At 42.3% G+C, this 20,734-nt stretch overlaps 2 protein-coding genes and 1 long non-coding RNA gene across 5 annotated transcripts; 1 reads left to right on the top strand and 2 right to left on the bottom strand.

The window, feature by feature from the left end:
* Window positions 1-2,499: 2,499 nt before the first annotated feature.
* Window positions 2,500-12,946, bottom strand: LOC121640279 (hepatoma-derived growth factor-related protein 2-like). Its single transcript, XM_041985982.1, has 15 exons — window positions 12,845-12,946; window positions 11,886-12,000; window positions 11,723-11,787; window positions 11,502-11,637; window positions 10,925-11,281; window positions 10,584-10,775; window positions 10,247-10,438; window positions 9,544-9,693; window positions 8,839-9,366; window positions 8,662-8,756; window positions 7,799-8,579; window positions 7,166-7,750; window positions 6,532-6,633; window positions 4,821-5,058; window positions 2,500-3,180 (listed from the first exon to the last, which is right to left on the bottom strand). The coding sequence occupies exons 2-15, from the start codon at window positions 11,967-11,969 to the stop codon at window positions 3,161-3,163; spliced, it is 3,525 nt and encodes a 1,174-aa protein (XP_041841916.1). The 5' UTR covers window positions 11,970-12,000; window positions 12,845-12,946; the 3' UTR covers window positions 2,500-3,160.
* A 337-nt stretch (window positions 12,947-13,283) lies between these two features.
* Window positions 13,284-18,955, bottom strand: wdr55 (WD repeat domain 55). Of its 2 annotated transcripts, none has more exons than XM_041986225.1 (5): window positions 18,807-18,955; window positions 17,867-18,466; window positions 16,800-16,906; window positions 14,771-15,040; window positions 13,284-14,698 (listed from the first exon to the last, which is right to left on the bottom strand). In XM_041986225.1, exons 2-5 carry the CDS (start codon window positions 18,425-18,427, stop codon window positions 14,377-14,379), a joined length of 1,260 nt encoding a protein of 419 aa, XP_041842159.1. In that variant the 5' UTR covers window positions 18,428-18,466; window positions 18,807-18,955; the 3' UTR covers window positions 13,284-14,376. The 2 variants fall into 2 exon arrangements, with proteins under 2 accessions (XP_041842159.1, XP_041842160.1); XM_041986226.1 differs by having other exon boundaries at window positions 17,867-18,504.
* LOC121640554 lies at window positions 18,438-20,728 on the top strand. 2 transcript variants are annotated; one of them, XR_006010482.1, is made up of 3 exons: window positions 18,438-18,510; window positions 20,228-20,369; window positions 20,634-20,728. It is a non-coding gene; the product is annotated as an uncharacterized LOC121640554 (long non-coding RNA). The 2 variants fall into 2 exon arrangements; XR_006010483.1 differs by lacking the exon at window positions 18,438-18,510 and adding an exon at window positions 19,204-19,268.
* The last annotated feature ends 6 nt before the right edge of the window (window positions 20,729-20,734 follow it).

A 20,734-nucleotide genomic window follows, 5' to 3' on the forward strand; every position in this document is an offset into this window, starting at 1 on the left:
TATTAACAGACTACCGATCAAAGAAACAAAGTTACCGTCTATAATGTTGTATGCCACTCGCTTATCTATACTTCATGTCTGGATAAAAGACCACCCTCCTACATTATCTTTGTGGCATGAAAAACTGATGGCACTATTACCATATGAAAGACTGTACAGTGTACTGGAGGCATCTATGGACAATTTTGTAAAAGACTGGTCACCCCTGAGTGTGTATTTTGGTTCTGAATGGAAGACAATAACGTGCATAAACATGAATAGACATGTATGTATGTAACATACTTTTGAGGATTTTTGTGACAAGAAAGGTGTATTGTGTACTGAGTAAAAAAAAATCTTAACTAAAAAAAAAAAAAATTATTACTTAAATTCTTTTCCTTAATAATTAAACATAAATTCTAAATTATGAATTAATATAACATAGGAAAAACGAAGCAGTGGTTTGCCCAAGATATATATTAATAATAACTATTGTTATTAAAATCATGAACAACCGTAATTATATAATAACAAATAATAACAATATAACTATCTAACATCAACAATTATAATAACATTAATAATAATAAGGCTGCACGGTGGTGTGGTGGTTAGCACCGCAGCCTCACATCAAGAAGGTCACCGGTTCGAATCTCGGCTGGGGGGAGGTTCGAACCTTGGGGGGTGGTGGCCTTTCTGTGTGAAGTTTGCATGTTCTCCCCGTGTATGCGTGGGTTCTCTCCGGGTTCTCCGGCTTCCTCCCACCGCCCAAAGACATGCATGTTAGGTTAATTGGACACTCTGAATTCTCCCTAGGAGAGAGTGTGTGTGTGCATGGTTGTTTGTCTCTATCTGTGTTGGCCCTGCGACAGACTGGTGACCTGACCAGGGTGTACCCTGCCTCTCACCTGTTAAAATGCTGGGATAGGCTCCAGCTCACCCGTGACCCGAAATGGAATAAGCGGTCAAGATAATGGATGGATGGATGGATAATAACAATATAAATTATATAAATATTAAAAAATAATACATAACACAAAAAAGTTAAAAAAATAAACCTTTTGTCACCCCTCAATATGTATTCATATACTTTATAATTTTATTTACTTATTTACGTATTTTTATTTTCTTGTATGTACGAGGGAAGTGGGATGGGTGGGGACGTACTATTGTATTTTCTCTTTATTATTTATTTATATGTTTTCTTTTTTGTCTTGTTATAATGTAATCAAAAATACTTGAAAATAAAGAGTAAAAAACAGAGGGGGCTTTACCAGGGGGCTGTTCTATCATTTCATCCTACCCATGGAGACGTCCTACTTAAACCTAAACGTGTTTATCAATAAAACATCATTTTCAATCCATCAGCCAACTGTACCTTACAAAATAAACTAACTTTATATATATATATATATATATATATATATATATATATATATATATATTCTATTAGGTGAACTTTGCTACTAATTACAGTAGAAGTAGATCATATTTATTTGTAGAATACAAACTTTAGGATTTAGTTCTAATATTCACAACTCTATTACAATATTTACATGAGACACGCATCCTGTTTTGTAATTTGGAAGGTTGTTGTTCATACATGGAAGCTATAAAAATCAATTTTTACCATGAAGATAAATGAACAAAACCCTTAAAAATGTCTAAACCCTGATAGAAAACACTGACTTCTAGCTTTCACACTGATCCATATTTTAATTAAATGCAGTATTGTCACATATTTGACCTTTTTTAAAGTCCATTTAAGAGCACTGATAGTTAAAATTCATTAAAGAATAATGACTTAATTAAAGTTATTTTAGGGTCTTTGTGTTTTGATAATACTTAATCAAACCTGAAAGGTCTTTTATATGTACTTCAATAAAAAAAACAAAAAAAAACACAATATTTCTTACCATTGTTCAGATTTAAATCTCCTTAAAATCAAAATGTGATTCAGTAACTAAACTGCTTCATGACTGGGTCACACTGAACTTTCTAAACCTGTATGAAACGTGAAATTTTACTAAATCCAGTCTACTAATGCTGCTGGAGTTCTTGGTCCGCTAGCTTCTTACAGATCAGCTGTTTTTTTACTGTTAAAGTCATTGATTTGCTCATTATGACTCAGACTACTGATGTTCCAGCCAAACTTACCATTTCTCGCCTCCTCTGGCTCAGAAATGTGAAATCTGTCTAATTTCAATGACGGCATTGGATGAAATGTGGTATGTTCATTCCAACTGAAGTAGCTTTAAAAATATTCGGGTATGTTTCCTTTTTAGTACGACGTGTGAATGGTGCCCTTGGTAGAACTTTAAAAAATATATACATATATATATATATATACACCCACACATCTTGTCTGCTTGACCTAAAAACACACATTTCATCCTAAAAATGTTCAAGCACAGGAAGAAATATACCCAGAAAAAACCAGGACGTGTGTAACTGAGTAAAATGATCAGACTTGAGACGTTTCTTCTGGTTTGTTTGTGAAATAAAATGATGCATTTACTCGACAGCAACAGGAAATTTTAACAACTCTACATCATAAAAACAAAGAAAAATAAAAACATCCCGATAAAAATCTCTGTACAAGTTTTACAAAAACACAGAGCAGCTTGTCGCAGTAGTGCCTCTGAGCAAGGCACAAAAGGACCTGACGGGATTTAATGCTTCAGTTAAAATTTGAAATGACAGGAAAAAAAAACAAGCCGTGTCGTCCCCGAACAGGATCAATACAGCGGAGAACGAAGACGTTCAGGATTAAAGTAACAAGTCCAACTTTCATCCTTTTAGAGAACAAAACAAAGTCAGTGTTTGAAAAGAGGCTCGTGTTCAAGATTAGAGTTACAGCATGGAGACGATCTTAAAAAGTTTATGTTAATGCTGGTGGATGGATGTGATTAAATAATAAAAATGTCCCAGTAAACCAGTCATGATGCCATGAAACGATCACACAGAATCACTGAGAAGGTCAGATGACTCAACACCTGCTCAGGTGTGACATCACAAACAACTTCCTGTTTACAAAGAAGAAATAAATAACTGGCAGGAGCTGGAGACACACAGTAGAGTGTGTGATGAGGTAATGTTCGTGTGTGGATATGAGGACGGGTGGTCTCAGGTCGCACCCCCACAGATCAAAGTTGGTTCAGTCCGACTGGTTCGGGATGCTTCAGGAAGAATCCACCTGAGCTGTGACGGGGGGGAAACATCAGTTATTAAAATGTAATCTTAATTAATTAAACATTTTACATAATTATCAACATATTAAACATTATTATTAACTCTACTGATTTTAATACCAAAGTAGTAAAATACAAACTTACTGAACAATAATTTAAACCTTCTAAAACCTCAAGTCCTCCGATTCGGGGACGTTTAGAACAGATGGAGCCAAACTGTTCATTTAGGAGACCTACCCGAACCGTCGGTACTAAAACTATCAGTTCGTTCAGCTTTGTCACAGCTGGCCTCTGCAGAGATGATGTCATATATTTTATTCATATTCAAACCCTGAAAGATTTTTCTTTCCCAGGCCAGCCTGCAACGTTTTCATTTTCATCTTCATTTATCCTCCACCAGTAACACAGGGATGGATATTTACACAAATCTCAGAGGAGGTCCCGTTAACATGACTCCCAAAGTATCCAAATGGGCCTTGTGGTTGCAGAGAAATACTCATCATTACAGGTCCATCAGACCTGCTGAGATCCAGGTTCTGGGACAAATCCAACCCTCCATCAGACCTGCTGAGATCCGGGTTTTGGGACAAATCCAACCCTCCATCAGACCTGTTGAGATCCAGGTTCTGGGATGATCCAACTCTCCAGCAGACCTGTTGAGATACAGGTTCTGGGATGAATCCAACCCTCCATCAGACCTGCTGAGATCCAGGTTCTGGGATGAATCCAACCCTCCATCAGACCTGCTGAGATCCAGGTTCTGGGATGAATCCAACCCTCCATCAGACCTGCTGAGGTCCAGGTTCTGGGATGAATCCAACCCTCCATCAGACCTGCTGAGATCCGGGTTTTGGGACAAATCCAACCCTCCATCAGACCTGTTGAGATCCAGGTTCTGGGATGATCCAACTCTCCATCAGACCTGTTGAGATCCAGGTTCTGGGATGAATCCAACCCTCCATCAGACCTGCTGAGATCCAGGTTCTGGGATGAATCCAACCCTCCATCAGACCTGCTGCCACTGATCTTCAGCCCAGCTCTTGTGTCACGTGACATACCTCTTGACAGCCACGTTTCCATGGAGACCATTTCTGAGGCTTCAGCCAACAGTAGATGAATCAGCTGAAGATCCAGATGCATCTCTCAGGTCCTGGTCCAGGTCTTTGCTGGATTTCAGACCCTGTTCTTCTGCTGTAGACCGTTTTTAGTCCCGACTCTTCTTCTCTTGTGCAGTTTTTGCCTCCAGGCTGAGAGAAGCCAGGTTTCACCGTGTTGCTGCTAAAAGCCTGTTTTCTGTCAGACTGTCGGATCTTTGCTGGTTTTCACACATGAAACTAAAGAAATGGGAACAAATCGTGCGTCTCTGTGGCAACCAGCCTAAACATCCAGTTTAAACTGGTTCTTTGTTAAGTAGACTGTTGACACATTTAGATATTAGTTTATATTTACTCTTTTTAATGAATTTATTCATTTATTTATTACTTAAAACTATTTTATTTTATCCAAATCTGCTTCGTTGTTATTTTGTCCTTCTTTTTTTTACTGTATATATTTTATATAATTGTAAATGAATCTAGAGGTTAAGAGTTTAACTATAAAATATTTACGGTTTTAAACTTAACCAGAAGTTTATTAGACTATTTTCTGTACCTCCTGCTTTCTCCTCCTCCTCCACTTGTGTGATGCATCTCTCCTCCTCCCTCCTCAGCTTCTCCCTGCAGCGCTCCACCCTCTCCGCCTCCTCCCTCTCCTTCTCCTCCAGCAGCGAGCGCAGGAAGGCGGTGCTCACCACCTCCTCCCCCTCCCCCACCAGGAAGGTGTTCTTGAAGCGGTTGTACAGCATGGCGGCCTTGTCCATGATGGCCTGGTTGGCCCGGTAGTGGCGCATCTGCACACAGGATGCAGGCGTGAGAGGAGAAGCAAACCCAGCCGGGCTGCAGCTAAACCTACATCATGTGACTCATTCATGAAGCAAAACCTGACTTTGTAAAGGTGGAAAAGCAAAGAATCCATCATCATTTCATGTGTTTGTTAAATGAACTTTATTGTGCTTGTGATGACAGTCAGTCAGCAGTAAAGGTGTTTTTTATGAATAAATAACCCCACCCACATCAAATCTAAATAACACAGATCAGTGGTTCCAAAAATCTGAAGCATGACCCCCAAAATAAACGCTGGAGATCCCGACCCCCCCGACTGGTTAACTGTGTGACGTATGGAACGAGTCGTCCTGCAGCCTCCTCTAAACGTGACACCAGGCCGAAGTTCACGTCAGTTCAGTGGTATTTTCTGTTTTAAAACAATAATGGCGTCCAGTATGATTCTTTATTAGCTAGTGGAAGAAAACTAAGAAATAATTTAATCAGCCTCTCGTCAACTTGATCCACTGCATGTTGATTTTAAAAATGGCGGCAGCGAAAAGATCCACAAATCCAGAAAGTCCTGATCCCCGGTTTTCTCTGTCTGAGCCTCACGTTTAATTTTTTATTTTAATTTTTAATACATTTTTTGAAGGGAAATTTTGTTTACAGAACAGAGACTTTATTATCCATCACACTTATTGTTTCTGGTTGTTTGGTTTTCATTTGTGGTTAATGAGACTGAGTCCATTCTATTTATTGTTTTTGTTTTATTTAAAATTTCTTCCAGTTTCAGTGTAAAATGTTCTTTAGAAATGAAAGTTTAATGATCTTTGAAAGGGTGTACTTACATTATTATGGCATTGGCATTAAATTAGTTCAAAATAGTCTCAAAACAACAACATTATGGAATGTTTTCACTTATCAAAATCATTTCTGAGAAAATTAATCTCACAACTAAATTTGTTCTTGTGACAGTCGTATCCTCCGTGTTCAGGCATTTTCTGCTGCGTTGCATTACAGTCTCTTTAAATGGGTTTAAATGTTTTTAGAAAAACAGAAGGAAAAATTACTGAGTTAATTCCACAGATTGAGCTCTTTGCATTAAAGTGTTCATTCTTACAGCTCTAACAAAAATCCTAATTTTATTTTATCTTTAGAATGAATTAAAAATAAAAATATTTGTATAAAGTTTTACTAAACGCAGCTTAAATTTATTTTTAGCTTATAAGGTATCCTTTTGATTTTATTTTTGTTTTATTTATAATATCCTTATGACCATTAATGTAAGAACCTACAAATGACACTTTTGTTTGTGTTAAAACAGCGTTATAATTTACAAAAATTATTTTTATTTCATTCCCATGAATAAATTGACCATTTTACCGTCGCCTGATGCTGGCATAACCTCTTATATTTCATTTCAGGTTCCATATTTTAATTTTTTTTGTGTAGACAACAGTGATAGGCTCGCTGCTGTGTGTGTGTGTGTGTGTGTTTACCTTTCTGAGTGTGGCGATGAGTTCGCTGTGTCTCTGGACGTGTTGAGACGTCACATAAACCATACTCAGCTGATCCAGAGCTGCCAGACACTTGCTGATGTCCTGAAATCAGATGACTGGGTTTCAGTGGTTGTAGTGAACGTTGTCGGCCACTGGGGGGCAGAATAACTCCAACACAGCTGCTCCTGTGTGGGGTTTGTGTAGACCAGTGTTTTAATCCTGGTCCTCAGGACCCCCTGCCCTGGATATTTTAGATGGATGGAGCAGGAAAACAAATAAAACATGCAGGACCAGGATGGAGAAACGCTGATTTAGATGCTGAAGTATTTTAAATGTTCCAGTTAATGAGACCTGGATCAGACCTCGATCGTCCTCTCAGACTGAAATAATCTTTACTGATCTTCAAATGAAACTATAAAAAAGCTGAGCGGGACGAGGAAAGCTAGGCGGCTTCAGCTCTTTTAGCCGGTCGCAAACCAAAGAAACAGTCTGGGACTGTGGATCACAGCCAATCAGAGGAGAGGACCCACCTCTTCTCTGCATCCTCATCCTCTAAGCTGGGACGAGGCGGGAATGAGGACAGGACACATAAAAACATGAAAAATAAAATGTTGTGGGTGTGTTTGCGTCTTACGGGCGTGCTGGACTTGAGAGAAATCCGGATGTCTCCGTGGATTCTGTGCAGAGTGGAGTCCGTCAGAGACATGCTGGAACTCTTCTTCTGCTGCTGCTTCTCCGCCTGGTCTTGACCCTCCGTCTCGGCGTCCCTGCTCTCCGCTGGCGGCGTCTCGGCTCTGCTCTTCCTCTGCTTTCTAGTCTCCTCGGTTGGACACGCCACCTCTTTCTCTTCTTGTTCTGGAGATTTTCTGTCACATTTTCCACTTTTCTCATCCCTCTTTCTCTGTTCTCGTGTCACTCTGCCCACCTCCGTTTCCTTCTTCTTCTCTTGTGCCTTCTGCTCTTCTTCTCCTCTTCTTTTTGCCGTCTCACCGGCTTCACTCTTCTCCTCCTTCCCCTTGTTCTTCCTCTCTACACCAGTTCCACTCCTGTCTTTTTTGTCATCAGAACTGGTTTTTGTCCTCCTGTCCTCAGACTTCTCAGAGCTCCTCTTCTTCTCCTCCACCTTTCTTTCTGCCTTCTCCTCTTTCTTCTTCTCTTCCACCTTCCTGTCTGTCTTCTTCTCCTCCTCCACCTTCCGGCCTGCCTTCTCCTCTTTCTTCTTCTCCTCCACCTTCTTGTCTGTCTTCTTCTCTTTCTTCTCCTCCACCTTTTTATCTGCCTTCTCCTCTTTCTTCTTCTCCTCCACCTTTTTATTTGCCTTCTCCTCTGTCTTCTTCTCCTCCACCTTCTTGTCTGTCTTCATCTCCTCCACCTTCTTGTCCGTCTTCCTCTCCTCCACTGTGGTTGCCATGGTTCCTCCCATCATGGTCTTTACGTGGATCTTGGCTCCCTGACCTGCTTTCACGATTTTTCCGATTATCCTTCTCTCATCTTTCTTCTCCTCCTCCTCTCCTCTTTTCTCTTTCCCTCCGTCCACCTCCACCTTGTCTTCCATCTTTTGTTTGCTCTCCCGGTCCCTTTTCTTCATCACTTCTGTTGTTTTCATGGTCTTCTCTTCATCCTTCCTCTCCTCCCGTGGTTTTTTCTCCACGGTTGTCTTTCTTGTGGACATTCTTTCTTCTTTTTCTTCACTTTCTTTTGGTTTTTCTGTTTTATGGATGTCTTGTTTTTTCCTCTTCTGTTCATCTTTCCGCTCGTTTTCCTCCATCTTCTCAGTTTTTCTACTCGTCCTGTCGTTTTTCTCCATCTGCCGTTCGTCCCGTTTCACTGCCGACGTCTTTCTGGTGGACATCTTCTCCTCTGTCTTCTCTGTTTGACTCATTTTCTTGTCTTTCTCCGTCTTCAGTTCTTCCGTTTTCCTCTCTGCTGCTGACTTCCGGGTGGACATCTTCTCCTCCTTCCTCCTGTCTCCCGCGGTCCTGGACGTCTTTCCCTCCCGGTCCTCTTCTCTTGGTCTTTCTCTGGTCTTCGCCTCTGATGTTTTCCTGCTGAGGAAACATGAAAACACAGGTTGGTGAGACACGCTGGACGACCAGGAGGACTCGCTGAGGTGTGTGTGGTCTTCCTCACCCAGCGCTCCTCCCTGTGGCCCCCCCGCCGTCCTTCAGCAGACCCTTCAGAGATCTCAGCAGGCTCTCCCGTCGGGCCGCCAGGCGGAGGTGCTGCTGAGTGAGACAGAAACAAAAAACATAAAGCGGAGAACGCCGGGAATTCTGGGAAAAGTCGGATCTTAAGCTGCAGGGTTACCTCGCTGTCCTTCTCCTCGCCTCTCTTCTCTCCTTCATCCTTTGGTTTGTTCTCTTCTCTGGATGTCTTTTCCTTCATCTTCTTTCCTTCCACACTTTCATCTCGTTTTGTCTTCTTCTGTGCTGCCTCCTCTTCCTCCGCAACATCCTTCCTCATCTTCTGCTGCACCTCCTTTTCTCTCCTCATCCTCTCCTCCTTCCTTCCCTCACCAACATCTAATCTTTTATTTTCCTCCATCTGCTTCTGTTCCTCACTCTCAGCTCTCCTCGTCTTCCTTCCCTCGGTTTTATCCTCCTCCATCTTTCTTTTTGATGATCTTCTCTCTGGCGTCTTCTCCTTTCGCGTCTCTTCTTTCTTTCCTCTGCTGCTGTCCTCACTCATCTTCTGTGGCTCTTTCCAGTCATCCCTCTCTTCTCTCTTTCTCTTGACCTCTTGGCTCTCCTCCTTTTCCTCCTCTTTCCTTTTCTTCCCAGCAGCAGTCACAGTGGGACCAGTGGATGTCTTCTTCTTCGTCTCCTCATCATCAACCTGATGAAAAACATCCAGATTTATCTCCAGTTTCTAAAAACACTGAGCTTCTGGAGGGTTTAGAGGTTAAACAACCTTCTACTGGTTTGTGGTGCAGGTGTAGGTACAGGTGTAGGTGCAGGTGTAGGTACAGGTGTAGGTGCAGGTGGGCCTCAGCGTGGCCGACCGTGTGTTTACCTTTAAATCTGCCGCCCTGCTTCGGGTCGTAGCGCGGCCTGCAGCAGCTTCGCCGCCGCTCTCCGCTTCCTTCTCAGATGGGACTTTACTTTTCGTTGTTTCAGCGGGTTTACTGTCAGGAGCAGCTTCCGAGGGTTTGTTTGATCTGGTCTGAGGAGACATGAAAGACAAACAGCCATCCACAATCACTCCTTCGGAAAAGTGCAAAATCACATTACACAGGCTGAATGAAGACAGCCTGGAAGCGTCCACACTCTGCAGTTTGGTAGAAAATAGAAACCTGAGTAATAATGAATCTATAAGCTTTGTAGAATAATTCAGTCCAGATTTGAATATCCTAAGTCTTGCAGATTTTCAGCAGGACCTGGTCTAGGACCTGCTCTAGGACCAGGATGTGGTCTTTTTTCCCAAAGAAAGCTGTTGTCTGAGCATTTCTTCCCTAGCAGCTACGTTTATTTTATCAGTTTGACTGAAATGAATCTGATAAGATGATCCAGTTGACATGTTTACATGGATAACCTGGTCCGATCAGTTGTATTTACATGATGGACAGATTTAATACGATCGGAACGCTCCTGACATCTTTGACCGGCTCAGTAACCTTTAACCCCACGTTTACATGACCCATTTTATTCTAAGTGGATGTTTGATCGAATCAAAATCCATGTAAATGCAGAGCATCAGTGCTCATCTGTGTGTTTACCTTAGAATCCGTGGCTCTGCTCCGGGTCGTAGCTCGGCCTGCAGCAGCTTCCTCCATGCCTGATGGTGTTTCAGTGCGTCTGGAAGCTTCACCGCTCTCAGCCTCCTTCTCAGGTGGAACTTTACTTTTTACAGCTTCAGCAGATTTAGTGTCAGGAGCAGATTCTTGTTCAGAGGTTTTGTTTGATCTGGTCTGAGGAGACATGATACCAATCATCAGAGACAACCACACAAACTCACATTAACCTCTTAGGAAAAGGGTTAATTAATCTTAATAAACTGTCACACACCAATAGTCTCTCTGCAGAGGAACAGCTCATGACCATCTGTGTGTTTACCTTAGAATCCGTGGCTCTGCTCCGGGTCGTAGCTCGGCCTGCAGCAGCTTCCTCCATGACTGAAGCTGTTTCAGAGCGTCTGGAAGCTTCACCGCTCTCAGCCTCCTTCTCAGATGGAACTTTACTTTTTACAGCTTCAGCAGGTTTAGTGTCAGGAACAGATTCTTGTTCGGAGGCTTTGTTTGATCTGGTCTGAGGAGACATGAAAACGTCCAAATGTGCTCAATTTTATTTCCACAACATACCACCAAGAAGCAACTCATCAGCTCTTTCTTCTACAGAATATCTGCCCATTTCTGCTTTGGGAATCTAAACCTTTGAAAAGTTAATGTTCTTCTTACCATTCTCTTACTGTCTGCAGAGGAGCTCCGTTCACTCCTGCTCTGTCCTGCAGACGGACCCCCGCTCGCAGCCCTCCTGCTTCTAGTAGTCGTGGTGGGTTCTGTGGTTTCTGAAATCTGTTTGGAGTCGGGGGTTTTGTCTGGAGCTAACCTGGATGAAGCTCTGGTAGCGCTTCTAGCGGGAGTTTCTTTTTCAGCTGCAACTTTACCATCAGCAGCAGGAACACCTTTAACTTTCTCAACAGTTTTAGCTGCTGGAGTTTGTTTATCGTGTGTAGTTTCAGGTTTTGTGAGTGTAGCTTTAGCAGCAGAAGTCGGTTTTGCAGGCGTCGCACTGGCGTTGGTCTTTCCTGGAACCTGAACAGACCACAAAGCAGAGAACATAGATGATAAATGGAGGCATCTAATGTTTCAGGAAACAAAGTCCATCCACAGGGGCCAGAATAAAATAAGAGTTTCCTAACTTTGGTACAAACAAGTCGAAACTTCAATGGAGGATCACTGATGAATAAAACCCGCTCATAGACTTTTAACACGACTCATCACTGTGGGAGCAGATCAAGACAGAAAAACTTACTTTGAGTTTACTCCCAATCCCAGGTGTGTTCTGAATCTCCCACATTCCCTCAGCAAAGCCTCTGATGCGAACGCCGCTGCCATATTTCATCTTATTACCGATGTACGGAACAACGTTCTCTGGCGGGAGGCTGCCTCTGAGGAGAGATCAATCACAGCAGGATCAATGATTAACAAGGAGGAGAGAGTAAAAGAGTACGGTGAGCAGCTGGGTGGACGTACATCTGATGGGTTCCAAAAAAGAAGACCGGGATTCGCTTCTTGTACCCGTCCTCTGACTTACAGATCTGCAAACACACAGAAGGATCAATTACATCAGCCAGGAAACAGCAGCATGCAGGTACTTACAGTTTGTGTGTGTTTCATTGTGTTTGTGTGTGTATACCCTAGCAGGCCAGTGGGGGAAGCCCTTCATCTTGGCGAACACTAGGTCTCCAGGTTTGAACTGGTCTCCGTTTTTCCCGGGCATCCTGCTGCTGCCCAGCGGGAATCAAACACAACTGAAAACACATTTACGTCAGGGTTCCTCACAGTTAGAACATGGAGAGGATGATAAAGATGAAGCACTCCACTTGATAACAACCATGCGGTTACTGTCAGGTAATAAAATCTTATCAAGCGTTTATTGCTGGTAAGAGCTACTGATTCATCATCTTCTGCTAACCAGTGTGTTGTTTTCCACTCGCTCCTCATTCAGATTCATGTAGTATTGATATCCAGATAAGGAGCTTCATGTGCTATTCTCAAGGAGTTGTAATGACTAAATTATTTTCACAGCTTTATTTCTGCATCAGATCCTAGATGACCTGTTTTGACAAGTCTAGATCTTCCCCTTGCAAAAGTCCCTTTCCATATGGACAGAGACTCGTTAATTACACAGAGTAATTTACCACAAAATCTCATCTATATCCAAACAGCTCTCCATCAGCTGGTCGGACAGATCTGAGGAAATGGCTTTGTTAGTGTGCTCTCTTCTATCTACTGCATGGTTTATAGGTGCTGGTATTCGTCTAATAACCATTTATTTAATCAAATCCTTAAGGTTGCTTTCACAACAGAAAGCGTAGTATGAAATTAAAAAGTCATTTTTGAAGTAAAGACATGTCGGTCGTTGTATTTTCCATACTTGAAGTGTCCTTTCTGCCGCTCATCATTAGTGTAAAGTGAAATTTTTCAGATTAACTCAGCGGTTTCGCTTCCAGCAACGTGTTTGCTCATTGTTTACAAATACAAGTATGCTAGCTCGAAAGCTAACCTGCGCTAACTAGCAGTTTGCTTTATCTGCAGGTTTTAAATCTGGACTCTGTGTTCATTTAATCAAACGTACAGTAAACCCGTACTCACCTATAAAACTAAAACGAGGCCTTTTTAAAAAGAGGATTAACAGGACGCTTCTTGTTACTAAGCTACGCTCTCCTGCTCGTCGCCATATTGGCGCGTGACGTCATATTCAATGGTTTCCCTCCAGCCGGTGGACTGTACCAAGCGGAGAGGGGTGTGGACTGTACCAACGTGAGTGACATGATGCAACATAAATACGGGAGGTAAATTTTCAGGTAGCGGGTCTAAAACTACCTGAATTAAATTCTGTATTAAATGTTTTTCATCACTGTTGCACAAACACTTGAACTTAACTGATAACGAGAATTCTGTGGTTTCTTCAGTATTAAGGAGTACAGTGCAGTCCCATCTGGTGGTTTTACTACTTTTATATTTTTTTCTGTCTGGAAAGACAAATATCACCCATGTTGATTTAGAACATTGCATGCTGCATTCACTTGCACATTGGCATCAGAGGTTTGCCCATTTAAAGATTCTCCCTTTGGCCCTACACGTTTGTAATTTACATTCTTGTGTGGCGTACTGACAAGTATTGAAGTGTGATTAAGAAATATTTGCATGATATTTTGGAGGCTCTTGAGTATTTTTTGTCTCACTTATAAAAATAGGTTTAAAAATATTATTCAGGAACAGTCTCCAGATATACAAGAGGTACAATGTAAGCAGGAATCTGAAAGTGAGCATTTCATTGATATGTTTTGCATTATAACTTACTGTCCAGCAACATGCGTTGCACTTGTGCAACAGCAATGAAAAATTAATTTAACTGAATTTACAAAGAGGCCAAATTGGCAGAATAATCTGCCATATGGTTCAGGCTTCAGGGTGTAAAAATACATTCACCATAAAAACAAACCAGCAAAGTTAACCTCAAATTCCTGAGTGAAAGTCCTGTTTAACCCTCACATCTTCGTGCCCTGGGGGATGTGGACATGTATTATAATACCATGTGATTTGTATGTGCCAAGCGATAAAACTTTGAGTATTCTGAACCCCTTTTTGATATTTAAGCTAACTTTGAGGCTGAAATACTTATTAAATAAAAAAAGACTTCATTAATTCTAAGGGGAAACTGTCAAGCAAAAGAAAAAAAGGAGAAAAAGAATTCGATTAATTTCAAGAAACAAGAATACACACTGTTGTTTTTACCGAGTAAAAAACATCTTACTTTTGACAGACCTTTCTTGTTTCTTTAATATTGCTACTTTGGCCACAATATCAGTGTTCTTATATATTCTTGAGAAGAAAACAACATCTGTTTGCCGTATAAAAACAACTTTAGCCAAAATGTATAAATATCCAGTCTAGCCTTCAAATAGTTCTGACTTTTCTGTATCCCAAACCACGTCTGAGAGGAAAAAAACCTGAATATCTCCACAAGTCCAACATTGTTGAGCTATGATGGTTTAGTGACTGGAGCCATTCCCACTGCCAAATAATCCGGCATTACCTCTCCAGACACTTTCATTAAAACATCCGCTAAACGAGCATGTGCATTTAAATAAGACCAAACAGTTCAAAGGCACAGTCAAGTTTTAATCACTGTCACTGTCACTGTCTTCCTCTTCCTGTTCTTCCTCCTTCTTCTCCGTTTCCTCTACAAGTCCAGAGAAGAAGTCATTGTCGCCGAGAGCCTTCTTGGTGAGCGACTTCATTCGGCCGTCCTTCTTCTTCCTCTTACGGTATTCGCTGACTGTTGTTTTTGGTAAACTGGAAATGTCCCAGAACTTGATGAGCTGGTCGTGGGCGCAGCTTACCAGGAAGCGAGAATCCCAAGACTTGGTGATCTCTTCGATGGGTTCGCCGACGTGCTGCCCGATGCAGCCAATGACCCGGTTGGGAAGGAGGTTGATGGCTCTGATGGAGGACAAACAAATCCTGTAAGCAACTCTTCAAAACTCAAAAACAGCCAATCGCAAGCCAACTGACCGGATGTATCCGTCCATGGAGGCGGTGCACATGATGCTGTCGGTGATCGGGAGGATGCAGTCCACAGACTCGGCCTTGAGGGCGAAGCGGTCGCTGGTGGCTCCAAAACCATTCCAGTTGAAGATATAGATGGTCCCCTCACTGGAGCCACAAACCACCTTCTTGCCTCTCTTCATCAGCGCCACCGAGGTCAGGTCGCCACTCTGGTACTCAGACAGCAGCTCGAACCGCCGTCTCTTGATGTTGAAGACGCCCATAGTTCCATCACCACTGCAGAAAAGGATCACAGCAGAGGTCAGACTCACCAGATGGCTTCAGGGGTTTCTGCTTCTACCAACATGTAGAAACATTATTGATACCATACATTACTGATAGTACATTTCTCATTCACTAGTAGCTAAACTAGTAGCTGCGTTTAAATTGATGCTGGATAAAGTGGACCGATCAGTTGAGTGTTTACACAATGGACAGATTTCATTTGATCGGAAAGCCTTTGACATGAATAATGTGGTTTAATTCAGAAGAAGGAGACAATGAAAAAGATCAGATATCTGTGTGAACAGTACTTTCATTTGGATCGTGGTCGATCTGATAAGCTGAGGTGTTTACATGAAGCATTTCTATTCTGGTTGGAGGTTCAACAGGACAAAAGTGCTCTGATACCAAAACAGATGGTAAAACCAACTCCATGTGGGTCCAAAGAACTGCTTATGTCAGGAGCCTGGAGCAGGTTTATACAGACCACCGGACCAAAAGCAGGCCTACTGAACTTTGGCAGGTTTTCTCTCTGTGATGCCCCCTAACGACGGCTAATCCGTCATCGTCTTCATCCCGTCTCTTCTCTGAGACCTCCCCTAACGACGGCTAATCCGGCATCGTCTTCATCCCGTCTCTTCTCTGAGACCTCCCCTAACGACGGCTAATCCGGCATCGTCTTCATCCCGTCTCTTCTCTGAGATCTCCCCTAACGACGGCTAATCCGGCATCGTCTTCATCCCGTCTCTTCTCTGAGATCTCCCCTAACAACGGCTAATCCGGCATCGTCTTCGTCCCGTCTCTTCTCTGAGATCTCCCCTAACGACGGCTAATCCGGCATCGTCTTCGTCCCGTCTCTTCTCTGAGACCTCCCCTAACGACGGCTAATCCGGCATCGTCTTCGTCCCCGTCTCTTCTCTGAGACCTCCCCTAACGACGGCTAATCCGGCATCGTCTTCGTCCCGTCTCTTCTCTGAGATCTCCCCCAACGACGGCTAATCCAGCATCGTCTTCGTCCCGTCTCTACTCTGAGATCTCCCCTAACGACGGCTAATACGGCATCGTCTTCGTCCCCGTCTCTTCTCTGAGACCTCCCCTAACGACGGCTAATCCGGCATCGTCTTCGTCCCGTCTCTTCTCTGAGATCTCCCCCAACGACGGCTAATCCGGCATCGTCTTCGTCCCGTCTCTACTCTGAGATCTCCCCTAACGACGGCTAATACGGCATCGTCTTCGTCCCGTCTCTTCTCTGAGATCTCCCCCAACGACGGCTAATCCGGCATCGTCTTCGTCCCGTCTCTACTCTGAGATCTCCCCTAACGACGGCTAATCCGGCATCGTCTTCGTCCCGTCTCTTCTCTGAGATCTCCCCTAACGACGGCTAATACGGCATCGTCTTCGTCCCGTCTCTTCTCTGAGCTCCCCAGCCAGTAAAAGTCAGTCAGCATCAGAGAGCATTATTATAATCATTATAAATATTATTATGTTTACATTGTTAATTATGTTACTCTATTGTTATGAGATATGTACTGTACTATACATTACTTTACTACTGCATTATACTACATTATACTATGTATACTATACTTTATGTGTACATTTACACTTTTTAACCTTTACTTAGTGTGTAATGCCCTCATTCCACAGCCGCTTGTGTTTATTAAAGTAAAGTTTTTTTTTTTTTTAATGAATGGAATTAACATCTCTGTGTGGAGGGGTGGGTATCGAACCACTGACTTTTAATGTTGAACCACTTTACTTGTTGCATTGTTACCTGGCTGTGAGGAGGATCTTTTTGGCCTGATCCACAGCGATGTCACTGATGTAATCCTCGTGGTGTTTCATGTCCATGATGGAGGTTCCCTTCCTCATATCCCACACCTGCACACACACACACACACACACACACACACACACACACACAACATGGAGTGTTAAAAATACGAGTATTAGCTTAATTATGACCATAAAGGATCATCTCAGACACAGCAGACCTGAAGTTTTTCAGTACTATCATCTTTCAGTGTAAATGTTTAATCACTGTTGCTCACGTTTTATAACATCAAATATCAGCCTAGACCACCAGGACTCTCCAGAAACCACTTCAGATCATTGTTAATCAGCTATGACCGATCAACAACTGCACTAACACCAGTTTCATTTGGTGGTTGAAAGACCATTTAACCAGTCTTTGGCATCACATTGACATTATGAACATCACAAAGTATCTGGGAACCAGTTTGACCATCAAAAGATCATCTAAACCAGGTTGGACCACCTCCATCAAAGAGAGGCTGGACATTTGTAATCAGCTAAAGCATCATTATTGCAACAATTCTAGAGTATCAGACAGTCACTTTAACCCCCTAAACCTGTTCATAAACTAAGATAAGTCCACCTCAGACCGTTACATACCAAGCCAGAACATTAATCTGTTTGGTATTTCTCTTTTTATACTATTTATTCTGTATGTTGCAGGCTTGTGTTTTATGGACCCATGTCTGCAAATAAAGTTTATTATTATGAAGCATCAGCTGACACTATTTAAAGATCAAAATGAGCATCATGAGCTGCAGCTCAGAACAACAATCACGAAAAGTTGCTGAACTTCTAACAACCTTGAACAGTGGTTTAAAAGAAGCCCAGTTTAGGCAAAGTTCAATTTTGATGATCTTTGTACATTTTCCATCACCTAAATGTATCTTAGAAGCTTCTTTACTATAGTTACTTAAATCACACACAGGCCCAGTTAGACCAGTTTGGATCATCTAGATGGCCGGTTAACTGTTCTGATCAATAACACCTCAGCACTGAAAACTCCCGTGTGTTCTTCTTCCAGACCTTCAGGGTGCCTCCATCGTCGCCGGTCGCCAGGATGTTCTCGTCCACCAGTAGCAGACTGTTGATGGGGGTCGTGTGTGCCCCTCGGATGCGTGTGACCAGCTGTCCCCGCTCCATGTCCAGCAGGTGGACGGCTTTGTCCCGGGACACGCTGTATATCTTCTGCCCGTCCGCCGAGAAGCGCACCTGGCGGCAGGACTTCAGGTGGTGTCCGGACGACCACAGTTCACGGTTCTCCCCCTCTGTGCACGAATAGGAGAAGGCGTACACGTCCCCGTCCACGTCCCCATACACCAAGATGTCCCTGCTCGGGTGCAGAGCCACCGTGTTAGCGATCGCCTCCAGCTGGATGTCCTCCGGAGTCTCTCGGATCTTCGGTTCGGGCGGCTCGCCTTCCTCCTCGTCTTCTGCCTCATCTGGATCCTGGTCTGGCTCAGAACCTCCCGGTCCCGGATCGGACGTCCCGAGGTCTTTGATTGTTTCTGGACCTTTAACTTGACTAGTTTCTGGAGGGTCTGTTTCTTCGGATGTGGATTCAACGTGCTCCGCGGAGGCTGCCATGTTGTTTTGCTTTTTCTTCTTCTACGTTAATACTGCCCCCTGTCGGATTACGCTACATGTAAGCGTGACGCCATCAGCTAAAGGTAATAAAAATAAACGGTTTAAAACACAATTACATAATATATGCACGCATTTAAAACAAAACTTTAAAGTAGACTGTTAAATTGTAATGCTGTAATGTAACACTGTAGTGCTGCTTGAGCACGTGCTTGTAGCATGATACTAAATCTGTATCAAAATGCTGAAAGTAAATTTAAATATACTTAGCTCAAAAGTAAGGAAATTAGTATTTGGTGGATTATTTCTTTGTTATAACAATGCTTTATGGCCTGTGGAAAGCCTTTTTTCTCTCATAAATTGAGCCACATGAAAAACTCACCAAATCTTCACTGCCACTGCCAAACAGCTGATTCTGATGATGACTGAAGGCATATTATAAATTTCACAACTTATTCGTTTAACAAAAAGTGGCTTCAGTAGCATGTGGGATAACCATACACAGCTACAGCAGCCTGGCGTCTACTCATGCTTCACACATAATGTTTAATCTCAAAGCACTCAAGCAGACATTCTTGTTAAGGTCAATTTTATAAATGTATTATTATTATTATTATTATTATTATTATTATTATTATTATTATTATTATTATTATTATTATTATTATTATTATTAATAAAAAATCACATTTAATGAAACCTTTTCAAACAAACAAATAAATCACGTGAAAACTCGAAACTCTCCAATTGGTCCATTTCTCAGCCAATGAAGCGTTGATGCGGAAACGACGTACGAACGTCAAAGATGGCGTCAGATTCAAACGGCATCAGGATAAACATCTCAGTAAGTGTTTCAAAGAGCCTACAAACAACACTTTACACGTTTTGTTTTTAATGTGAAGATGTGAGAAGTTGTCTTAGACAGCTCCGTGATTGTTGAAGACTTTTTGGAGCAGGGAAGATTTTCAGCTTGACTGCCGACAATGAAAAGTCTTTTGTTCTTGTGTCGATTCCTTTTTAGGAACTCGTTTTCACCCACAAACATAGGAATTAGTCATCATTTCGTTGACTGGACAAACGATGACTGTACATTACAAAAGTTGAACATATTCTAAATAATCGGGGTGCCGGTTATCCACCCAGCGGATATTTAAATTGTTTACAATCTCAGCTAAACAAACCGCTCCGGTGTGGACTGAGTACAGGGAAGCAGCTTAGAAACTGTTTCTGTGCACTTAAGCCGAATTCAATAACTGAACCGACCGATTAGCACTCAGTCTTAGTTTTAGTTGAAAACCGTATGCAACTTAAAATTATATTGTGATGAGTTTTTGATTATGAGATATGTAAATAGAGACCGCAGCAGCGTCATGCGCGCGGTTGAGGCGTCACCTGCTGGCATGGCAACGGCAGCATCAGAGCAACCAGCCTCTAGGGTGTTTGCTACTAGTCTGCAAACTCTCTGCAAACAAGTAAAACCAGTCACCGTTCTGATCCAGTCCCCATTTCTTAATATTTCTCTTCCCAGCAGTCAGACTTTACAACGACCCAGAAAGCAGACAAGCATAGAAAAGGCTCGTGAGAGTGCTCACACCTAACAGATGAGTTGAGATCAGTTAGGGGAAAGAAAAGACAGCAACAGATAATTTTTTATACTTGACCAATAAAGAAATGAGGAGGGGCTCAACATCTCTGCTGTATATCTTAGAGAAAATAACGTATTGAAATATTTGTTGATCTGCTGCTTTCATCAACTATAACTTCCATGTTTATAATAATAACATATCTAAAAAACATATCCAGGGTCACTAAATTCGCTTCAGAGAGGAGAAATGCAGCTGGGATGTGCTGAGTGGAGCAGACAGCCCGGCCGAGGAAAGAGCTCTGAATCTAAAGGACGAGCTGCCTTCAGCCGTAACCGAAGCTGTGAGGAGGAGATCAAGAGGTGAGCATGTAAATAATCCAGAAACTGCTGCTGTACAGTCGAGAGTTTTCACTGCTACTGCTAAGTATTTGGGCTTTAGTCCAAATACTGGTGGTATTCCAGATATATGAAAAGAATGTAAACTCCAGAAAATGACATTTTCTTCATAAGTAAAAATATTGAGTTAAATTAAATCCATCCTGTGACTTTTATTGATGGTCACAGTTTCTTCAGAGCTAATTTATCAGGTAATAAATAAATAAACACTTTGTTTTTTCTCTTCAGGGTTCCAGACAGCACCGTACAGCAGAAAGAGAATCAGACAGATGGAGGAAGAAGAGCAGAGAGGAAGCAGGAGGAGGATGAAGGAGGAGGAAGAGGGAAGG

This window comes from Melanotaenia boesemani, chromosome 5, assembly GCF_017639745.1.
Source record: "Melanotaenia boesemani isolate fMelBoe1 chromosome 5, fMelBoe1.pri, whole genome shotgun sequence".
Classification (NCBI taxonomy): Eukaryota; Metazoa; Chordata; class Actinopteri; order Atheriniformes; family Melanotaeniidae; genus Melanotaenia; species Melanotaenia boesemani.